This window comes from Triturus cristatus, chromosome 4_1, assembly GCF_964204655.1.
Source record: "Triturus cristatus chromosome 4_1, aTriCri1.1, whole genome shotgun sequence".
NCBI classification, from domain to species: Eukaryota; Metazoa; Chordata; class Amphibia; order Caudata; family Salamandridae; genus Triturus; species Triturus cristatus.
In genome coordinates this window covers 1,017,474,825-1,017,497,659 of record NC_140585.1, presented here as the reverse complement: position 1 = coordinate 1,017,497,659, position 22,835 = coordinate 1,017,474,825, and the positions used below count along the sequence as shown (strand labels likewise).

Here is a 22,835-nt window from a genome sequence, read left to right as displayed (position 1 = left end):
ATAACTCGACTCCTAAATAGTATGTAGATGGTGTGATCATGCTGTGCTTAGCCAGGCTGTGGTCGCATCTGATTCCTGCTTCAAAAAATGTTGCTACAAATTGATTCTTGTGTAAGCAGGTGTGCACAACAGTGATTGAGTTTCATGTCTTTCTAGAATGTCATCTGCTAGGTGAAGCCCCTTCTTTTCTTGTAGTAAGTGTTCCCTTGTTTTCCATACTGGCACAGGTAAGAAGGATGAAATCTGGGTCATCGATGACTTCATTATTGATGGGAACAATCTTAAAAACCCAGCACTGCTTCTGGATACATTTGATCTGGGCCCTAAGGAAGATAACTGGTTTTTCTACCCTGGTGGGAACATTGGTCTCTACTGTCCCTACTCTTCTAAGGGAGCACCGTAAGTATGAAACCATGAAAAGCCAAAGAGTAAGAACATATGAGAAAAAAACAGAGAAGCCTGTGAAAGGAAAGGCCATATGGATAGGGCAAGGAGCCTTTTTAATTTGCACTGGTGTTTGCATGTTCAGGAAAAAGTTTGCTACACGCGGCAATAGATTCTGCCATGTCAGAAAGGATTCTCTCTCTCAATGCACCCCAGAGTAGTCTACAGGTTGTGCTTTCTGCCAAAGACTCTTTGGGAGGCTAGAATGCATTGATTACTGTTAATTAGTGGGCGAGTAATTTGCACCCAATTTCGAAGTGGGGGTCTTGGAATCAGAAATAATATTCTAATTGCATGTTTTGCCTCATTTTGAGGCGCTCAAAATTAAAATGTGCCTGTTTTTCAGGCTTTACAGGCTTCAAATCGGGAGGACAAACTTCCAGGGGAAATGTCCTTTCGGATGAAGCTGTAATCACTCTATGCCTTCACGGTGCCTGCAACAGAACAAATGCGTCTTTAGGACGCATTCGTTCTGCACGCGCGTCATTACAACAACGTGATTTAGAGGTGCAATAGTGGAGTGGTGTTGGAATAAAAATCCAACACCTTCCCTACTGTTGCGCAGACTGGAGTTGAAATAGTAAATTAAACTATTCCAATATCCTGTGCCCCCCTAAAGCAAGTCATTAAAACGACTTGCGTGCAGAACAAATGCATGCTAAAGACAGAGTTCCTAAGACATGAATGAACAACGCATGCAGACTTCCATCATACATTCACTCCCACATCAGGTGCCATGTGCACATGCAGTGCAATCCCATTTTGGGCACAACAGGCATTTGTGTGCCAAAGCAGAATCAGCCGATGCTAGTAGTCAGGACCAAAGACTTTAAAGAGACCCCGACCCAAAACATCCTTGAGGCGGTGGAAGCAGGTCTCTGGCACATTGGGACACAGGGCAGCCGAGTCTGCCAACCATTTGCTAGATTGCTTCTTTGTAAATGTTATAATTCAATATGAATATTTTTTTATAATGAACATTTATAATGTACTATATATTTAAATTATTGACTTTCCATTGTGTTTAAAAGCGAGAGTAGCAGTTGTATTTGCATCAACTTCTATGTCTTTCTGCAGCAGGGTGGCATCTCTGATTGGCAACACATATTCTAGTTATGTGCCACAGTCCCTGCAGCTTATTCAATAGCTCTGTGTTTGTTCCAGGGAGGAAGATTCAGCAATGGTTTTTGTTTCGAACGAAGTTGGAGAACATTCCATCACTACCAGAGATTTGGATGTGAATGAGAACACCATCATTCAATTTGAGGTAAGATAATCCTTCAGCCCACTAACCTCACTTTCTGCCTTGTCTGTGACTGTAAAAATCAAATGGGTAAAAAGTTAAATGTGTATGGACAAAGCCAATCAGTAAGTACTCCATTTCTTGCATTGCTTCATTGGCACAACATAGTACATCAAGATGCATCCTTCTGATTTTTTATGTTTGCACAAAAGAACATGGTGCAACACTCATATCATATCTATAAGTATGTTTATTAAGACTATGAAATAGGCAACCTTTTAGGAAGAGAAGTCTCACCCCCTCTTATCATGGAATGCTTCATCATAGGATCCTACCCGTGGATAGAACAGTATGTTATCTGTCCAGGCTCACTAAGTTCTGGGCAAACCTATTTATTATAAATTGTGGGTTTGGAATTATATTGAAATTACAGAGGGGTACCACACAAGGACCTTTATTTCTGGGTCCCTGGTAAGATTTAGAACTATCAAGCAGAAGGGGTGTGGCTCAGATAGCGACAGAATAAGTCACTCAGCTCCATGCTCCAGCTGTTTTTCCCCTGCAGACATCCTGATTTCCACTGGCCATGATCTCTGTTGCCTGCATCGAACACAGGCGATCCCACTGCCTGGAGAATCGAGCGGCTATGGTATGCTATGGGTGGAATACAGCGAGCCCTATTGGAGGAGACGGGGGAGTCGGCGCTGCATGCGGAGCCCTGTCTCATATGCCTGACATGCCCGCGACTGCTTGCTGACCTCCGTTTCACCCTGGCCAGTTCAGCACAGCGAGTGAGATCTGGCATTGTCCTGCCTCTGTTGCCACACTCGGCCCCGGAGAGAGTGGCAGTAAACTGGTGAACCTGAGGTGGCCTGGTTGGGCCTACGCCGCAAGCGATTGCGGCACTGGGCCTTGGTATCACGGACCCCGTGGAACAGCTGTGATCAGTGAGGGGTATGAGGCTGGGTGTGTAGCAGCTGTCTCCTCTTCCCATTAAGCATGAGCACTTAGGGCTCCCCCACTGAGACCAAGACAGACCGCCACGGAGACCCCTTTGAGAGTGAGGATTCGTATTAGGATCCCCTGCGCTGTGGATGATTACACTCCCCCCCCACCTCCCCTCCCACTGGTGACTGCACATAGATTGGCACCAGGTAGTCTAGTGTTGTCTTTCTCTGTGTTGGCCTGCCTGATCAGCCCCGTAGAGCGCTGTGGGATGCTAAAGAGCCAGCATGGGTCTACTTCACAAGTGGCATCGGCATTGAACTAAGGTGTCTTGGGATTGTCAAGGTTCTCCAGTGTGTAGTTTGGGAACAAGTGGGTGTCCCAGCGTTGCAGTCTCAGATCGACTGACATCAAGGAGCTGCTGGGGGTCTGGCGCCGGCGCTGTTCCTCCCTGGCACCATGCTGAAACTAAAAGGTATTAAACCTGGGAACCACATGGCCTCTCTGATGGTGCAATGGTGATTCAGGTTCCCACGCTTGGAATGCATACCACTCAACTAGAGGATATAGTAAATGTTGTCCAGGATGTGAAATCCAGTTTGGAGCCCAAATTAGATGCAGTGGCGATTGACGTTGGGCTGCTGAGGACAGATCACAGAAAGCTGGTGGAACAGGTTGAGACTAGTGAGTCGACATTGGCAATGCATTGCTCCTCAGTGAATAACGGGCAGTCAGACATCAAAGCTCTCCAGGAGGAAGTGTGAGTGTTGAAACTAAAAACTGAAGATGCTGAAGGCTGATCTAGCAGGAATAATGTGTGTATTGTGGGCCTCCCTGAGCGAACTGAGGTATGGAACTTTATCTTGAAGCTTGGCTTGTGAACATGGTACTGGCTGGTAAGCAATTGCACTTTTTTTCAGTGGAACAAGCACATGGAGTACAGGGCTGGCCACCACCCTCGGCAACACCCCCTAGACCACTGATAGCAAGACTTTTCAACTACCGGGATGGAGATCACATCCTGCAAGCATCCGGAGCATAAGAACCATAGGTGTTTGAGAATAGTTGAGTGAGCATATTTTCTGACTAAACCACTAAGACACAACACCACAGAGAGTTGTTCCGAGGGGTTAAGCAGTGCCTCTGAGGTCTCAAGATAAGATATGCTTTGATGTTCCAAGCCAAACTCAGGGTCACGTATGACTTGAAAGTGTACTTTTTGGAAGCCCTGGCGAAAGCACACTCACGGTTGGACATTAAGGGGTCCCCTCGAAGCTGGAGGCTACAGTGACTCCACCGCTCCCAAGTAGTCATGGATGCAAAAGAAATTACCCTGCAGAAGATTCAAGGGATGGCCATCTTGAGAACAAACAGCTAAAGAATGGGCCACAATAGTGGAGGAGATTGAGAGGTACACTAGCCCCAGGCCATCAACCTCAGGAGACGATTGAGAGCACCACACAGATGTGGACAGTACTGAGTAGGAGAAGGCTTTTCTGATCTTGAGGCACGGCACCACGCTGACGCCTATGCTGGCAGACTTGATTGGGTAACTGATGAACACCCATATAACCTTTGTTGGTATAATATTTTGCCCATGGCCTGAGAGGAACAATGGTCGTTAAACCTACCTGATGAAGGTGGGGAGAGTGGAGCAGAGGGGATGGGAAGGATGCATGCTTGAGGGTCGACTGTCCGAGTTAGAGCACAAAGAACTGAGCGCAAAACTGCATAGCATGCCTCCGAATACCAAATGGCCATGACACATGGGCACCAGTTTAGGTTGCTAAAGTTTTGGCTAGGCATGTTCCAGGCCCTCGACCAGGGATGGAGAGTTTTTTTTTTTTGCAGTTTATGCATTAAGTACACTTACTGGAAACGGACTGGCACAACACTATGAGTAGTCAGTCCAGGCCTACTGCTGTGGAGATGTGATGTATTCTCTTCCACACAAGGGACATAATGCCTGACACATTCATAACCATCCCCTCTTGATACAATATACTCACCTGGAAATTTTTAGGCATAGGCACAGTTAGAAACTGGGTTACTGGTTTAGGGAGGTGAAACCCTTCTCAAGCAGCAACTGTAATTCTTCTCAGGGCGAAGTCACAAGCAAACCATAAATTAACTTGTGCTCAACCTTCGGATAGTTGGCACAGATCAGTCAGGCTTAACTCGGAGGCAGTGTGTAAAGTATTTGTGCAACTCTTCAAACATTAACACAGTACAAAACACACCAAAAAAGGAGCCCACAACAGAGTTCGAAAGATAGAGTCATTTGTAATAAATGAAATAAGACTAAAACAACAAAAATCCAATCAGTAGAACCAGAGATATTACATTTGAAAGGTTTTAGTAAAAATAGATACCTAGTCACACCAGATTGGGACAAAGTCACAAGTTTAGGCCAACCGTGATTTTAAGGAGAGAACACAAGCACTTCAGCACTGGTTAGCAGTGGTAAAGCGCACAGAGTCCTAAAGCCAACAAAAACGAATTCAGCAAAAAATGGAGATGTGAGGGCAAAAGGTCTGGGGATGACAGAAAGGGCCATGTCCAACAGGCACCCACACCAAGCGATACAGAATTCACGCCTATTTAAACGCAGAAGTATACACTTTGCATGTTTACAAGAAATGCATATGATCACCACAGAACTTGCCAAACTACAGAAGAGATGGAGCGGCACACTGGTCGGTACCTCATACTCTAACTATGCCAGAGGAGTACTCATTTGTGTTACACACAGGGTTCCATTCCAGCTGACACAATCCAGGGCAGAACAAGAGGGCCAGTACGTAACTCTAGAGGGGCTGCTCAATGGAGAGCACATAGCATGATACCGCTATAAGTCCCTAACACACATGTAGCATCTTTCTTTACCACACTTACCCCCTTCTCTGACCAAATTTTACCATGCATGTGGGGAGGAGACTTCAATGAGGTACCTGATACTGACAATGACAGATAGCGCCCCACTTTCCCCAGAGCTTACTCATTGATGGTGTTGAAGTCTCTTTCTCAATGGGCGTTGAATGTTGCAGTCACAGAGGTGTGGAGAGCCATGCACCCAAACAGTAAGAAGTACTCGTTCTATTCCTGGGTAAACACCTTACAAACCTGCATAGATCGGTTTTACTGCAGCGAGACAATAGTGAGGAAACTGATAGATTATGAATACATGGGCTGCACACTCACTGATCATAACCCTCTTAAGATGACCATAGCTTGGAGACGCAATTTGCCCTGTATCCCGACCTGGAGACTACCCCTGGAACTGTTGTATAACTCTTTCACCGCAGCTGAAATTGGGGACCATGTAGAGAATTACTTTACAGAAAACGAGGGGACAGCATCTGATCGATTAATGAAATTGGATGCATTTAGGGTAGTATTGCAGGGTTTGTGTATCAAGATGTTCTACAGGACGATACACACACTAAAGAGGGCCCTCAACACCCTAGAAGACTGCATACACACACTTGAATGTGAGAGACTGGGAATGGAACATGCCCAATATGATCTCTCTACTGCTCAAATGGATTAGAGTGCAGCACTGCACAGACTTGGAGCCCTTGAACAGTACAGCATGACAACATGGGGGGGTGAAAAAGTGAGATGCATGCTGATAAGGCTCCTGAGATCTGATTCCCTAGAATCCCAGTTCCAGAACATAGCAGAACAGTGGTTTATGCGCAGTCCGTGATCAATGAGGTGTTCAAAGATTATTATGCTAGCCTCTACACACCTGGGTTCAAACTGAACTAACAAGCAGCAGATGCTTATTTGAGTGCAATTCCCCTTCCTCCACTTAATGCGGTACAGAAGCTGTACTGGCTGACTCCCTCCGACCTGAGGAAATACATGTGGCAATAAATCAAATGGCCAGGGGCAAAACACCTGCCCAGATGGTCTCCCCCTGGAATTCTATGCAGCCTACAGACCGGGATTAGTGGTGCGCCTATTAAAGACTTACAAGTCGGCCAGTTACACAGGTCGCCTACCTAAGTCTATGAGGGAGGCGTTAATCGTGGTATTGCCAAAGCCCGGCAGGGATCCCCTATTGTTAGGTTCTTATCGGCCATGGTCACTGTTGTATCTAGATACAAAAAATTCTGGGGAAAGTACTGGCCAACTGCTTGTTGTCCTTGATCCGTATTTTGTTCCACACTGCCCAAGTTGGCTTTTATCCAGCCACAACACTTTCTTAAATCTTTAACGCTTATTTGGGATCATGAACTGGGCTAGGCGACACCAACCGCATCACTGGGTGGTCTCGCTGGATATTGAAAAGGCCTTTGATACCCTCACCTGGCCTTATTTGCTGGGTTGCTATGGCGTTTTGGCATAGGGATTGAGTTCCTTCAATGAGTGAATTTGCTCTACAGGCACTTGGAGGCAAGGGTACATGTGGGGGGACTTACATCATCCCCTAGCCAGACTGGCAGAGGATAGTGACAGGGGTGTCCACTCTCATATTTACTCTGGCTATAGAGCCTCTGGCCTCTGCCCTGCAAGCACAGTCACGTGGGGCATTCAGATGGGCGGAGAATGGCACGTAGTGGCCCTATATGCTGATGACGCCCTGATATACCTACAGGAGAGAATAACTGCTGAACGAAACCTGACCCCTGTGATGGCAGAACTAGAGGACTTCAGCAGAGCCTCGGGCCTCAAAGTGAATTGGTGCAAAACTTGCCTGTTCCCATTGACTGCCAGGGAATCTAACAGGCATTGGTCTCATCCAAACAGGTACTGAATTTACCGACTGATACATTTAAGTACCTGGGAGTGCACATGTATCGCACTGAAAAGGATCTGTTCAGTGGTAATTTAGGAAGGGCTATTACTTCAATCTCGAACTACCTTCTGTCCTGGAACGCCTTACCGGTATCCACACTGGGTCGCATAGCAATCTCTAAAATGTTAATACTCGCTAGGTTATTATACTTCTTTGCAGCTCTTTATAAAGAGTTGCGTTCCCTACTATTGATGGTAATATGGGCCACTGGAAGGCGAAGGGTGCGGTTGATCAGCCTTTCTCTTTCCCAAGACGAATGGGCCCTGACGTCACCTGAAGATGAATTATGTTACACAGCAGCGCAATTGCAGTGGCCAATGCAATGGCTAGTGGGATCTGCCGGACCGCAGACCCAGATTATAAGGGACCCCTTAGATGGCTTACCGCTGCTGTTGGGACTCTGGGGAGTAGACCGTAAGTGAACAAGCACCAATCTGCTGTACAGGACAGCTCGTTGGTCCTGGAAGAAATATGCGCTGGGTGCTCCCAGAAAGTCAGCGTGCACACCAGAGTTGCCCCTTTCATCCATACCAGAGAGTGCGCACTGGCTGACATTCATGATACACACCCCTGGACGGAGGCGGACGTCAAAGTATGGAGAGATCGGTTCCATGAAGGTACTTTGCAATCCTTTCATGTTCTGCAAGAGACCACTAATCTGGGACCGGGTACATTTTTACTCACCAATGAGCGACCTGGTCCGGGTGGGGAGTGGGGAACACAGAACTGACGACCTCAAAAGCACTGCAAGTATTGTGGCCCCCTTGTTTTGGTAGGCACGCTGTCACTGCGCATTATACAACTCTGCTGCATAACAATGCGCAGCAACTGGGACATTAGGAATGGTGGGAACGAGTGCTGAGTGCAGATTAATGGATCAACCATGGGAGAGATGCTTAGCAATGGTCAAAGGGTTCTACAGGAATGCCAGAATGAGGTATGTCCATTTTAACTACCTCCACCACGCCTATTTAACCCCCCAAAGAATAGGCCACGTGTTCCCAGAAGGGGAAACAGCATGTCCTAGATGTGGAGAGGAAGCTGCCAATTTCCTGCATATGGTATGGAGCTGTACAGCTATAGTGGAATACTGGGACGTAATACTGCAACACATAACAGAACTCACGGGTCGGCTGATGTCTAGAGATGCCACGCTGTGCCTGTTGGGGTTAATGGCCCACTGCGGGGGGGGGGGCACGTTTTATGTTGAATGCGACACTTACCTGGAAAAACTGGGACCTAGATCGAGCAGGTACATTGTAGGGGTAGATCCGACATGGGACTGCGCAGGGGATGATGGTGGGTGATCACATGGGGGCCATTGAATGAGGAGGGATGGAATTACAAAGCAGTCCACGACATGATGTTAGACACCAGACTAAAGCTTCACTATTATTCTGAATAGTTTCACTACTCCTATAACACACTACACTCAAAGGGTTATTGTTTTTATTAGACGTAAGGCACTGTCGTAGTTGTTATGCAGACATATATAATGAATGCAATATTATCGTTGCATGTATATCTGTGATGTTATAGTCATCTGGGGCTTGAAATGGCCAGAATTGCATGCAAATGCAAAAGTGGTCCTAATGCATTGTTTGTTCATGTTCTACAAAAAGTAATAAAGCTCTATGGCAAAAAAAGAACTATCAACAAGGGTGTGACAGAACTACAATGGTTAGCACACACTTAAGCTGATATGTTTCAACCAATATTCTCCAGCTCATGGGGACTCTGGCTTTCGCCAGGAAGATCGATCCCTAGTTTTAATGTGTATGTGTGTGAATAAGTAATCAAGAAGTAATACTCGGAGGATCAGCATCCAAGGAAATACCTACTTTATAAATATATACATATATACAATAATCAATATATGTCTAGTCCTCATCTGATACCGCACTCATAACAACATTAAAAACATTAAATAATACCCAAAGCTCGTGCCACACACCTCTGAGTGTTCTGCCATATTTTTGTCATTTGAATTGGGAGGATAGATGGGTGGGATTTACCTCTGTCTCCCTTTTTTGTGATTGTTGGCATCCTTCAGATCACCACAGTGGATGCAGAACATCCACCCTAACTACCTACAGTGATATCAAAATCTCCCCAAACTTTATTTAAACTTTATTGGTTTGAACATGCTCTATGAGCAGAGCCATCAAACATGACCTTTACACTGAGATGCCAGGCACCAACATGTGTTTCATGTATTTAGAAATATTTTAAATGTAGCTCTGCCTCTAATGATAGCCTTGTTGGTATCCAAAGATAGAGCACATGATTCACATATTGTGGCCTGTACTCTTGCTCAGTAAATGACAGGCGGAATAGGCCTTTGACTTATTCAAGTTCTGCCTACAAAGTACAATGAAGATGATTATGTTGTTGGGAGGTTTCTGTACCATTTGTGATTAGAAATACAGTGCACCAAATTCAGTCACTCCAATGGCCTAACACCTCTGAGCTGTTTAAGGGGTGGGGGGTTGGGGGTGTGAGGGAACTGAACCTAGCAACTTATTTAAACCAAACAAGATGAACCCCTTTTCTGTTGGGGAGTAACCCAACCCAGGTTCTTCCTCTAAGGTATCAGTCCCTAACAATATGGGCCAAAATGTCTTTCTCATTGTGTGCTAGATATTTCTTATTTACATATTTAAATTTGACCCTGAGGATCCCCTAAGAATTAGAGAATTATCGGGGTAGTTGATAATTCCAATCCCTCGTCACCCCTTATGTCATGCCAGTTATTTCTCAAGTGGAAATCTCCATCGGAAATACACCAGGCCACTTGTGTTCCCACTAACCTTTTACTTTCAATGGGGTGGGTAATTACTGTTACCAAACTCATATGAATTACAGTGGCACTCGTCTTCCAAAAAGTGTAATGGCTCCCAGAAATATAGGAATGGAATACAATTACTATCTCTCTCAAAAGTTAACTGAAGTTCTGGATACATCAATAAGAAAATATCCAGTGAACAAACAGAGCCAAAATAATTTTCAATGATGCTGATGAAGACTTGAAATATTTACCTGAAACTATCGATCCATAGTTGATAAAGCTGGGAAGAAATATTGGCTGGTGGAGAAGAGCTCGATAACAACTATTGTAAATGTGGAAAATACATTGGGTTGGAGCTCTCCCAACCAAGTTTTTATTGACATTGGAACATGAATGGGTTGCTTGCTTGGTTAGGTTTGCATTGATTTTAATGATTGTGATGTATCCAATGAATTGTCTATGGATTGATGATGTTTGTTCTAACGAATGTTTGATAGTTTGAAATGGTATTACTTTGATATTGATCATATTAAAAGGAGTTATTTAAAGAGTTGTGATGTGATTTTGAGTATTCTGTTCACATGAGATAGGTATGCTTATGGTGATTATGTAAAGTAGCCTAGATCCTACGAATTTAGTTAGGCAAACCCTATTGTTATGATAGCTCACTTTCAATGTCACTGTGCTGAACTGGTGTATTTAACCCGTTGCACAGTTATGTGTACTTTAGGGTCACCAAACATGAATATGATCCAACCAACCATAGACATGTAAGTATAAGGCATTCAGGAATATTTTTTTTGTGTACTTAGTGTTCCTGCAAGCTTTTCTTTTTGTGTCTTTATATTTATTTTGCATTTTATTTGTTCAGATCAATGTTGGATGTACAACTGATAGCTCTGCTGCTGACCCTGTGAAACTGGAATTCTCACGAGACTTTGGAGCAACTTGGCACCTCCTTCTTCCATTGTGCTACAGCAGCAGCAGTCATGTGAGCTCTCTGTGCTCCACAGAGCATCATCCTAGCAGCACATACTATGCTGGCACCACACAGGGGTGGAGACGAGAAGTTATTCACTTTGGAAAATTGCACCTCTGCGGGTAGGCTGCTGCACTATATAGTTCCAAACTGTTTGTTATTTATTGCTCTCTTGTTGGAGTATTGCCAACTCCATGTTTCGTGAACGGGGCAACCCTTTGAGCTTGTGTTCTGACTACTCTGTGCTTTTCAGTGAGTTGTTTGTGCCCTTTACTGAGTTTCTTCCCGCCATCATTCTGAATGACCCATGACCCTTAACTTCACTAGATGGCTCCTGTATACATCACTCTGTCTTCAGTCAGAGCTTTCAGCATCATAAACGACCTCCAGACAACATAAAAACCCCACTGGGAACACCCAACAACTCATATTAATTATAGATCAATCCATGCTTTATATACAAACTTCCATTCAGTAAGAGTGGCTTGTCTGCATTAGTTGGTTCCGTGTACAACCAATTAGAATCGTATAGTTTGCATTACAGAAAGTTAGAGAACCCTTTTAAAGAGAACAGGAAAGTTAGTTTAAAAGGGCAAAAAGCAGCAGAAGAAAGAAACTAAAGAAAGAGGATAGAAAAAATGTATAGGATCATGGTAGTGAAGGAGTAGAGTTGGTGGGATGATGGCACATTGGGGCACAGGAGACCCTACTCTGCCCTCATACTAAGAAGCAAATAACTGGATGTCAAGTACTGGGCACTGATAGTCTGTTTAGTGCTGTTGTAGATTGATCTTGATATATCAGCATATTTATCATCTTTATTTTTCACTGATGTAAACTTACTGAAACAGGTTGTCTGTGCCTCCATAGCTGACTTAAATACTCTGTAGTCGCAAACCCCGAAGATCCTTGTGACGGGGAGATGGGAAAACTCTTGGGGGAAATCTTTGCATACAAAAGAGATGTACATTTTATTAAAATAATGCAACTCAGAGTTTCGGTGAAATTCTGAGTTGCATTATTTTAATAAAATTCATTAAATGGCAAAAAAGAAGACCAGTTGTCTTGAATGCATTATAGTAGCATAGTAATTGTTGCTCACAACTCTGATTGAATCTATCTGTCCATTGCATCGGGGATGATAACTAGAAGATAAAGCTTGTTCAGCTTCAACTGCCTTATACAAAGCTCTCAAAAAACTTGATAGATTTTGAGTACTTCTGTCCGAGATGATAGGATTGGGCAATTCATGAAGACTGAAAATATCAACAGCTGGATGAACCAAAATATTCAAATGTGGAAGAAGGGCCTGGGGAATGAGAGGAAAAATGGGCAGGTCACAATGTTGCGTCCTCCTTAACTTTACACCAAAACCATAAGCAAAAGTGGCCAGACTAACCAAAGTAACACACTTATGGGATTTGTCCCTTTATTAGGAGTCTTTTGTTGTGTCGTACCCTATTTCCTGACATATGTTGTACCGATTGATTCATAAAGAAAAATTATAGGTGTGGCCTCAACCCACTTCCCCCCCCCCCCACCAAGGGTGCCATGCTTTATCACTGGGCATGCTTAATTCACTGTTAAAAAATGTCAGCCACAAAGCATTGGGCATTTCATAGTTCATACCGAAAGTGCCTTCAGACTTTCATTTGAACTCCAAGATATCCTTTACCACCGGCAAATGATATCTGTTCTTGATTTTGATTCTGTCTCAGCCTCTTTATTCAATACAAGGTTGAGGACCTCAGTCTTTCCCGGTTACAAAAAACAAAGGTGCATCACCAGGGGATAAAGATTGTACAATTAAATTATTTAGCGAATTCTCCTGTACAGACGTCTTTAGATGGTCCTCTTTCTCAGTTTGGAAGGAACTATATCCAATGGAAACAATGGCATCATGTTCAATTGGTATGGCACAATTAAATTCCCTATGAGGAGGGCATGAACAGATATCAGGTTCAGCAGAAATTGGAGAAAAGGCATGGTACTGCAGTGATGTTAAAATAGGTTAGCCACTGTGTCTCTCATCTCATCAGTCGGTGCCCAACAACTTTCAAAGGCATAACACTGTACATGACAAAACTGCGATTACAAGGATATTGTTATAATTGATTAGTTAACACACTGGCTATGCTTCTTTAAGCAAATAATTCTAAAAATGTAACTGTGAATAGGAGAGGCAATAAGTCAAAGGATAACATCTCAGTATTATTGCCAAATAAACTTGCAATGGAGAAGATCTCTCAAATATTATTGACCCAAAATTAACTGTGAGCTATCAACACTGCTACTTGCTTCAGGAGTCTGCCTAAATCTCCCAGGAATATTATTTTTTGTGGCCTAATCCTGATCAATAAGCATTACACAGGCACCACTATCCGCCAAGGCAGAGGTATTAACAATCTTTCTTTCTTCTGGTCTCATAAAATTCAGTAAGCAGAACAAATATCAGCATTATTCATAGAATATCCAAATTAAGGAAGCCAGTGCACTCCAGCTTCTTCTCAGGAAAACATTGAAAACTTCCACCATCTCTCAAAGGTCATGTAGGAGTGGCCTGAATCGTATGTCCAGCATCACCATAATATACACATAAACCAGCCTTACGCTGGTGCTCTTTCTCCCTCACATTCAATGGACCCTTCACTGGTCCACACATTTTGAGACAATGGGTCCACAGAATACTCAGATCAACTAAACTAAGGAACTCTAGGGAAATTGCTTCAGAACGTCCTCTTTCCCCTCACCTGCATTGTAATTTGTATTCTTTCAAAAATGCTAAATCAATAAGTTCAGGGGAACAAGTAGGACTTTCTGATCAAATCAATTTTTCCTTCACTTCCTCCTTCAAACTACATTGAAACTATTCCATCTAAACTCTTCCAGTGTAGGAAGTTTTTGATGCTAATTGACAAAAATGAGTCATATAAGTCAAATGTTCAAACATCTGAAAAGCTGATAGGAAGACTTCCTAAGGCTATAAATTTTCATCTGAGTTGGCTGCTAACTGAGTTTCCCAAGCCAATGCTGATTCATTAAGGCAACTAATAAGATAACACACTTTGGCTTGATATTTACTAAACCGTGCAAGGCAAAAAGCAAGATGCACCATATGAAAATCCAAAAACTGAATTAAAAAAAGAAAAAGACAGAGCATTTGAAGACCTACTTGGACATCTGCAGACTCTGGCACCATGGTCTGTCTAAGCGCTGAATTCTCAAGGCGCAATTGTTGTAAGTCTTGCACCAGGGTTATGGCAGGATCCATAGTACTTCAAAATGAAAGGAGTCAGTGGCGACACAGTCTGAACTAAATGCTGAAAAGGTCTGTTGAGTACTTTTCTAAATTGCCCAAAGAAAGGGTTAATCATCACAGTAGCCACAGTTCTACCCGGCAGAGAATGTTTCTGAAAGGTGTCAAGTGTCTCCTTTACAAGGTCACAGTTAAATGTAACATTCTCAAAAGGGAAAATACTTTGTTATTGCACACTTGTAATTCTTGATTGAAGATGTAGGCAGTGCTGGAGAGTTCTGCAAGGCACCAAACTGCTCTTGCTATCCGGAAGTAGGAAAGAGCCATGGTATGCCAAGAGAAGATTTCAGAAGGCAAATGAATCAAGCTGCTAAAAGGAATAACCAGGAATAAAACTAGGAGCAAGGGGAAAACATCACAATGAAAAAATCAGTGAGTGAAATGCATTGTGATTCACCTTCCTCTCATTGAGCCTTCTTTATATATACTTTAACATGAACTGACATTTCAGAAAAAGGAATTGATACTTCTTTGATTGGGAGACTCGGACACCCTGCAAAGGACAGACCACCATCTTGGATAGTGCTATATATCAGTCTTGTTTCTGCCCCTTCCCGTGAGCTAATGGCATTTCAGCTTCTGAAGAAGTGAAAGTCTGACATCCTGCACCCTGCACAGAATCCTGAAATCCTTGTGATGCCTTTTGCATTCTATGTTTCACGTAACTTGCTTAAAAATTTCTTGGAGTCACGGCAAGGTAGTAAGCAGCAAGGACGCTCAGCATCTGTCTCGAGTGCATCGTCTGGCATTGCACTGAGGGAAAGTGCAACCAACACTTCTCCTTCTGAACCCAGGCTGTCTAAAGTGAGCTTTTGGTCCTGTCCACTGCACAGGCCCTGGTGCAAAAGTGACAGTGAAACAACAATTGGTGATGAGGAGGGTGAAATTGAAGGAAGAAGCGACAGGCTGGTGAAGGGTAAGGAAGTAGTGAGAAAAGTGGGTACTGGATAATTTCGAACAAAATATAGATTTGAACAGACCTTCTCTGTCTGTGTCATGCAGGAGTCTGCCTGGCGCAGGTCTGCAGCTCTGTGTCTCTGTGACAGTGCAGGGAGCACCCATGGGTCAGTCTTCGGTTGTTGTTTTCTCAGAGCTGGCAACCCCTGACCCACTTGTCCTCCCACTATGTACTGCTTAAACCTCCTGCCCCTCCATCTGGGCCTCTCTACCCTCAGTTTGGGAGCAGTACCCACAGATACCAGAGCCATTAAGGTGCCTTGGGTGGCTGCTCCTCCCACCTCTCCTGACACTATGGAGCTTCCTCCAGAGGACAGTCTCTTGGTACAGACCAGGTTCCTTTGCTTGTCCCCAAACTGGGAGCAATCCAAGCACTGGGATTAGAAATAGTCCACCCTGGGCCTCCGCCCACCATAACCTCCCCTCCTGTCTTTAGAAGGTTTGTGGGAACCCTTCCCCAACCACACACTATACTGGGACCTGCCTGGGTCAGTATGTACCACCCCTTTACTCAGTTTGGTAGACCCTGGACCACCCTCCTTATGATCACTCCCCAATGCCTTACCAGACACTCTGGTTCTAACTCAGAGGTCTGCCTCCTTTGCAAGCTCCCTGGGATCAATAAGCGTGCAGTCAACCATGTGTTGGTGTAGCCCTGGAAAACAATGACTGACCTTTTGCTCTCTGGCGATCAAATTGTACAGCCCTTCATGGATGTTTACCTCTCTACCCTTCACCCAACCATACAGTGCCTTACACAAGTAATCTACAAAATCTCTCTGATGTGACAGTTTCTGACTGCCCCGGAGCCTCAAACTGTACTTGTTTGTGTAGAGACCATATTACTTGACAAGGGCCTCCTTCATGTGGGGATATCTTATCCTCTCCCCCTACGCTAGGGCCAGTAGGGTGTCCCTCCCCTCCTTGGGTACATGCCTCTAGAGACTAGTTCCCCATTCCTCCTCAGGGACCTATGCATCTCTAGGGCATACGCCTCAAATCACCTGTCTCTGTCAACCCCCACAACAAAGTCAGGTTCTATATTCATGGTTATGTGATCCTTCCTTCACCACTGAACAGTGTATTTTTGCTGTCACCATTCCTCCTAGACTTGGACAGCTGTTTTGCCTTCGAGTCTAGCTCCTTTAGACTCAGTTTATAAGCCAACAACATTTTTCTCTCCTCCAAGGCTCTCTCTGTCTCAGCCTTTCTCTCCTCCGCTAAGGTGTTTTCAGCCTGAGCTCTTCTCTCCTCTGCAGTCAGTCTGGCTAGCTGGAGCTTCAGGTCCCTCTCAGGCTGTCTGTCCCTCATCTCTTCAGGAGACAGGGCGTGAGAAGATACGCTTATTCCAGAAGGGGATCCAGCAGGGGACCCAACCTCTGTGGGCCCTCCTCTCTCCTTTGGAGTCACTGCTATGTCTTTTCCCTCCTCCTCCTCATCCTTCTCAGGGCCATCACTCTCTTGATCCTCTGGGGGTGCTCCATAACAGAATTCTAACTCAAACTGATACTGATCATGCCTGAGGTCCAGCTTAGTGGACCTCTTCCCTTCTTCACGGTCAAACTCCCTCTCCTTGCAAAATTCTTGTGCTCAGCCACAGTGTAGCTCTCCAGATTGAGGAGCTCATATTTAATCTTTGCAGGTGAAGCCACTATCACAAACAGTGAGAGTAAAGTAAGGGTGATTTGAAACAGCAAAAAGGCCAATCAAGAGAACTTGAAACTCTAATTGGTCACAGATCATTTATCTCCAATTTTTAGTGTAACCCAAAACTACTGTATGGCACTGCACAAGAGGAACTCCAAATCCTCACCACTGACCACCAATATGAGAAATTGGGTTGAGACACAAGCAAACCCCAAATTAACCTGTGCTCAACCCTTTGGTAGCTTGGCACAGAGCAGTCAGGCTTAACTTAGATGCACTGTGTAAAGTATTAATGCAGCACTTCAAACAGTAATAAAGTGAAAACTCAACATAAGAAATATCCCACACCAATTAAGAAAAATAGAGCAAAATTCAATAAATAAATCTGACAAAGACATCTTGCCGCAGATTCCTTACCTTAGAATTATCCACAGGCATCAGACTGGTTCCAGACATTTTTGAGCAGTACCCTTGCACATCAGTAGGTGACGTAGTTCAGCTATGCGTTGGTATTGTCTGCACCGGGACTGGCTTATGTAGCCCTATCAATGCGCCAGCTCTGCACGTTGATGTCATTTCTTTCCTTTCCGCATAAGATAGCGAAGACCCTCAGTCTCTTTTTGACTGGCTTTTTTTGATGTTTTGTCTTCCAAGAAACCGGCTGCTTTCAAACCATGTGACTCTTTTCACAGAAAGATGTCTGTCACATATGCATGTCCGTCACAGACTCCCACTTGGTCTGCCTTTGGTGCCTTGAGAAAAACCATGACTCGAAGGCCTGTGAGTATTGACGCACCATGCTCCCAAAGATGCTGAGGGAGCGCTCCCTCAAACTCCTCACGACCCAACATCGGACAACCCCGCAAGGCTCAAGATCCTGGTCATGTGTAAGGCCCAGGACTGGTCTCAGAGCTGCAACCAGCAGTCATCATCCAGGGCAAAATCGTCATTGGGTAAGTTGCATAAAGAGAAGAAATGAAAGAGCTCTTTGACTTCTCTTCGTCTGTCCAAATCTTCTGATGAGATGAGGGAGTGTCGGCACTCCAGGCCATGTGCCTCTATGTTGCTCCAAACAGGTTTGAATTTGCACTTCCCAGATTTTCCCAGAGCACCCCCTGCCCAACTTCTTGAGTTCTATGAGGTCTTGCACCTTATTTTTGGGCAGCCCGAGCCCTGTGGAGCGCTTTCGGGCCACATGGGTTCAGTAGGGTCATCTACTGGAGTCCTATTTGCGGGTACGCCCTTGGCGCCATTCAGGCCCCATTGATCTGGTGCTGGATCCAATGCGGCTCTCGTTAGGAGGCACTTATCATCTCGAGTGGAGCTTCGGCCTCCTGTACGCCTTTCTACCAATGCCACTAGTGCCTAGAGTTCTTCAGAAGATCAGAAACGACCGAACGGGCATAAGTTAATTTTGTGACTCCTGCCTGGACATGGAGAGTCTAATATCCGGAGCTTGAGTATCGGTCCTCCGGTCAAGTTACCTCTTCTGTCGCAACAACAGGGGAGGGTTCTGCCCTGAACCTGCGCACTCTCTGCCTTCATGCGTGGAGATTGAGTGGCGACAGTTGAAAGCCTACGTTCTTGCTCTTGAAATCTGTGATTTTATTTTGGCAGCCAAGCGTCCCTCCATCAAATCAGTATATACCTGCCAATTGTACATATTTGTAGAATGGTGTGTATCAAAAATCATGTGTTCTTTCTTTGGCCCTGCAGGGCTCTGCTCTGGGCACAGTTAAGGGCTATCTTTCAGCCAATTCTGCATTTTTGTAGCTGCTGGACCAACCTTCCTTATTTAAGTCACCTGTTGTGATGTCATTTCGTAAAGGTTTGCAACATATATTCCCCCCCCCCCCCTTAGGCCATTCATTATGCCCCGGTGGAACTTGAACCTGGTCCTTACTTTCCTGATGTGTGCTCCTTTTGAGCCATTACACAACAGCCCTCTTTTTTTTTTTTTTAAACAATTTTATTGGCATTTTAATATTTTACATATAAGTAGGCATATAAGCATGGTAATTAATAAAAGCCTGTACAATCATATGTTGCGATTCTCTGGTTCGGGCGGGAACATGGAATTGCAAGTTAGAAAGATACGATTGAACCACGCATGTCTTGCAGCATCGTGTGATGTCTTGATGGATCTCAATGTTTGCCTAACAGAGTAGTGTGTCGGGAATAAGGAGCTGGTTCGTTAAAGCGAAGAACCTACTGTGTGTAACTAGTGATTGGAACTTGGGGGATTCGGCCGGGTGGTCCAATTTGCCTGCTTCATCCTTTGGGGACAAAGGGATATATTCCGCTGTATGTTTTCATAAGCAGGGGGGTCAGGGGCACCGCCAGGAGCGCGTAAGTCATTGGGAATACTGTTCGACCAGAGTATTATGCGTTACCTTTAGTGCTTCATTTTAAGGGATATCGCCTAATCATGATTCTTGGTGCGGTTGGGGATCGCTGTAGCTCACGGCAAGGAGGTGCCTGGGCTGTGTAGCATGGTTTGAGTCCTTAGGCACATTCTGGGGTGACGCTGGTTGCTGTGTGTTAGCCTTGTGGTGGCGGAACTGGTGCAGTAACATGGCCCATTCATGGAAATGTGCCTTTTACGTATCCCCTGCACCTCTTCCCTCCTAATTGTGTCTTCCTTCACTGAGCCCCATTTCTTATCTGCTCCCACCCATGCTGCTAGGGGGGGTCTGCTTGGGGTTCTCCAGTGCATAACAATCCCCCTTTTTGCCAATAGAAGAGCCAGAGAGGAAAAGTGTGTTTGGACTATGAGATATCTGTGCTTTTGGAAAAGCCCCAATTCACTGGCTTCCCATATGTCAATGTCCTTGAGTCCTGTTATTTTCTGTAATGCCTCGTGTATAGGTTTCCAGTAGGGCCACAACCAGAACATGTGTACAAATGACGCATCCGAGGATTGGCATCTCAGGCATACCAACTGCGTGTCTGGGTAGAAGTGCTGGAGCCTTGCTGGGGTGAGGTAGGCGTGATGTAATATAGAGAAACAGGCATTTCTAGATACCTTTCTTCGGGTACTCTAGGACCCGCTCCCATTCCTTATCAAGAAATGGAAGACCTATCTCCTCTGTCCATTTCGATCATAACGGGGTTAATGTAGTGGCAGTGAGGTCCCGAATTGCTTTATAAGGCCATGTAATTAGGTGTCGCCCTAACCCCATGTGGAGAATTGCATGAAGTACTGGGTGTGTCACTGACTCCCCTTCAGTGAGATCCCATGTGCGGCGTATTAGTTGCCTGTGTAATAAAATTTGCCCCGGGGGTAGGCCTGTCTCATCCAAGAGACGGTCGAATGACAACTGTTGTTCCTCTTCGAACAGAGATCCTACTTATAAAATGTTGTGATCCATCCAGGTTTGCATTGTGCGAGCTTTGTAAAACCCTCCCTTTTTGGGTAAACCAGCTAGTGGGTACAAAGGGGTATATAATGGAGTGTTACCGGAGATGCGATGTATTCGCGACATGCATGCTTGTGCCACCTTTAACTGGATCAAGTGCGACGCTCTGGGTTGTGTGCCAGGAAGCAGTAGGCCACAGATGGCCTGTATCGACATGGACCCCTCTTCTATGGCAGTCTCTGCTAAGTGGCACCCTGCCATCCATCGAGATATCCACTGCATTTAGGCCAGATGGCGCACCCAACCCTCCTTGATTCAACGGGAGTTGCAGTTTTTGGAGAGCGACTCTGTGATGTTTGTCGCCCCATATGAGGGAGCTCAGTAGAGCGTCTAATTTGTGAAAAAAGGAACAACAGGAGTATTGGCGAAGTAGTAGAGAAATTGTAGTACCAGGATCATTTTGGTTAAGGCGATTCTGCCGATGAGTGCCAAAGGTAGGGCCTTCCAGAAATGTTCCTGTGTCCTGGCTCCCACCAAGGCTCAGCGGTGATTATCTTAAAAAAAATCGGCCGGAGAGTGATAAAGTCTGATACCAAGGTATTGCGGAGCACCAGTGCTCCATGTTATGCGAGAGTTCCCAAATCCTATCTCCTGCGGGGGGAGTTGAGGATTTAGGGGGTATATAACGGACTTCACCCAGTTGACTTTGAGTCCTGTTGTGACTGCAAAGTCCGAGAGAATGTTTCCATTGAGATCGGACTCTATGTCCCTCACGTATAGCAATAGGTTTTCCGCGTACATTGATACTATATGGCTGGTTCCTGCGATCGGGATGCCCCATGCGTCCCCTTCCCGCTGTAATCGAATCGCTAGGGGCTCCATAGCCATGGCGAATAAGAGGGCGGAGAGTGGGCACCCCTGTCTGGTTCCCCTCTCTACTGGGAAGGGCGAGGAGATGTATTTACCCAACTGTACTTTGGAGGTAAGTTTCGTATATAATAGTTTAATGTATGCTCTAAAAGTGGGGCCTATTCCTATTCGTCCGAGCATCTCGAAGAGGTATGGCCATGCTAGGGTATCAAACGCTTTCTCAAGGTCCAGGATCAGGCAGGCCGACCTAAGGTAATGCTCTCCACCTGATCCTGAACCTGAAAAAGCCTGCGGATATTCTGGGACGTATTTCTACCCGGCACAAATACATTCTGGTCATGGTGTATGAGTGGCGGAAGCAAAGGGCTTAACCGGTCCACCAGGATCTTGCCCTAAATTTTGCAATCAGTAGAGAGTAGTGTGATTGGTCTGTATGAGGCCAGGTGTATTGGGTCTCAATCAGGTTTCGGGATTGAGACTGCCACTTACATAGTGGTCAGTCGCGGTGCCAATTGAGTAACGAAAGTGTTATAATATTCTAAAGGCATTCAGTCCATCCCCGGGGCTTTATTTCGGGCCAATGCACGGATCACCTGTTTCACGTCAACCTGTGTATTTCTGCCTCTAGAAGGTCTCCATCCTCGTTTGGAATTTGGGGTATTTAAGAGGTTCTAGGAATCAGGTGAGTGCTTCCCAACTGTCCCGTGTGGGACATCAATAAAGCGTTGCATAGTCATCGCGAAAGAGCCATAAAATGGGAGATTGGGATGTCGTGATTCCACCTAAGGGGTCCCTAATTTCGGTAATTGGGCGGACGTCCTGGTGCTGGCAGGCCAGCCAGGCTAGAAGTGTGCCTGATCTTTCTCCCTCCCTGTGTCTTTTAGCTGCATATAGCTTAAAGTGTTTTCGCCTTAAGTCCGCTAAGCCCTCCTCACACACCGTTTTAGCTTCCGCGACTTGCGTATGGGTCGCTGTATTTGCATTTTCTGCTTTAGTCAGCGATGCTAGTTTGAGTTCTGTCTTTTCGAGATTTTTATCAAGGGACCTGCGGACTCCAGTTATTTGTCTGATACAGGCTCCCCGCATAACAACTTTAAAAGTGTCCCATTCTAGCATTCTGTTGGAAGCTGTGTTGGTTTTGTCCTCTAAGTATTCTATGATGCTACCCTCATGATCATGACGGAACACCGGGTCCTCTAAACATTCCCGTTGTAACTTCCAGGTCGGGACTGGCGGATGGGGCGGTCGCCATCTAAGGGTTAACAGATACGCATCGTGGTCTGAGATTATTCTCCCTAAATAGTCTGCATGCTGGATCATGGGCAACTCCTGCAAGCATAAGAACCGAATGAGTCGCACCCGCAGGTAATGGGGTACTGAATGGTAGGAGCATAGTTTTGTGGTTGGATTTTGGTTCCGCCATGCATCTCTTAGGGACCAAGGGTGTGTCCATAAGTGGAATCATTCTGCATGTGCTTGCGTG

The 22,835-nt window shown here is 45.2% G+C and overlaps 1 protein-coding gene across 1 annotated transcript in view; it reads left to right on the top strand.

Annotated features, from left to right (window-relative positions):
• RELN (reelin) overlaps nucleotides 1–22,835 on the top strand; it is a 1,440,257-nt gene that overhangs the window by 1,210,079 nt on the left and 207,343 nt on the right. The window contains exons 39-41 of the mRNA XM_085653954.1: nucleotides 228–399; nucleotides 1,609–1,711; nucleotides 11,096–11,325. Coding sequence (XP_085510080.1) covers nucleotides 228–399; nucleotides 1,609–1,711; nucleotides 11,096–11,325 — 505 coding nt within the window. The remainder of the gene's footprint in view (nucleotides 1–227; nucleotides 400–1,608; nucleotides 1,712–11,095; nucleotides 11,326–22,835) is intronic.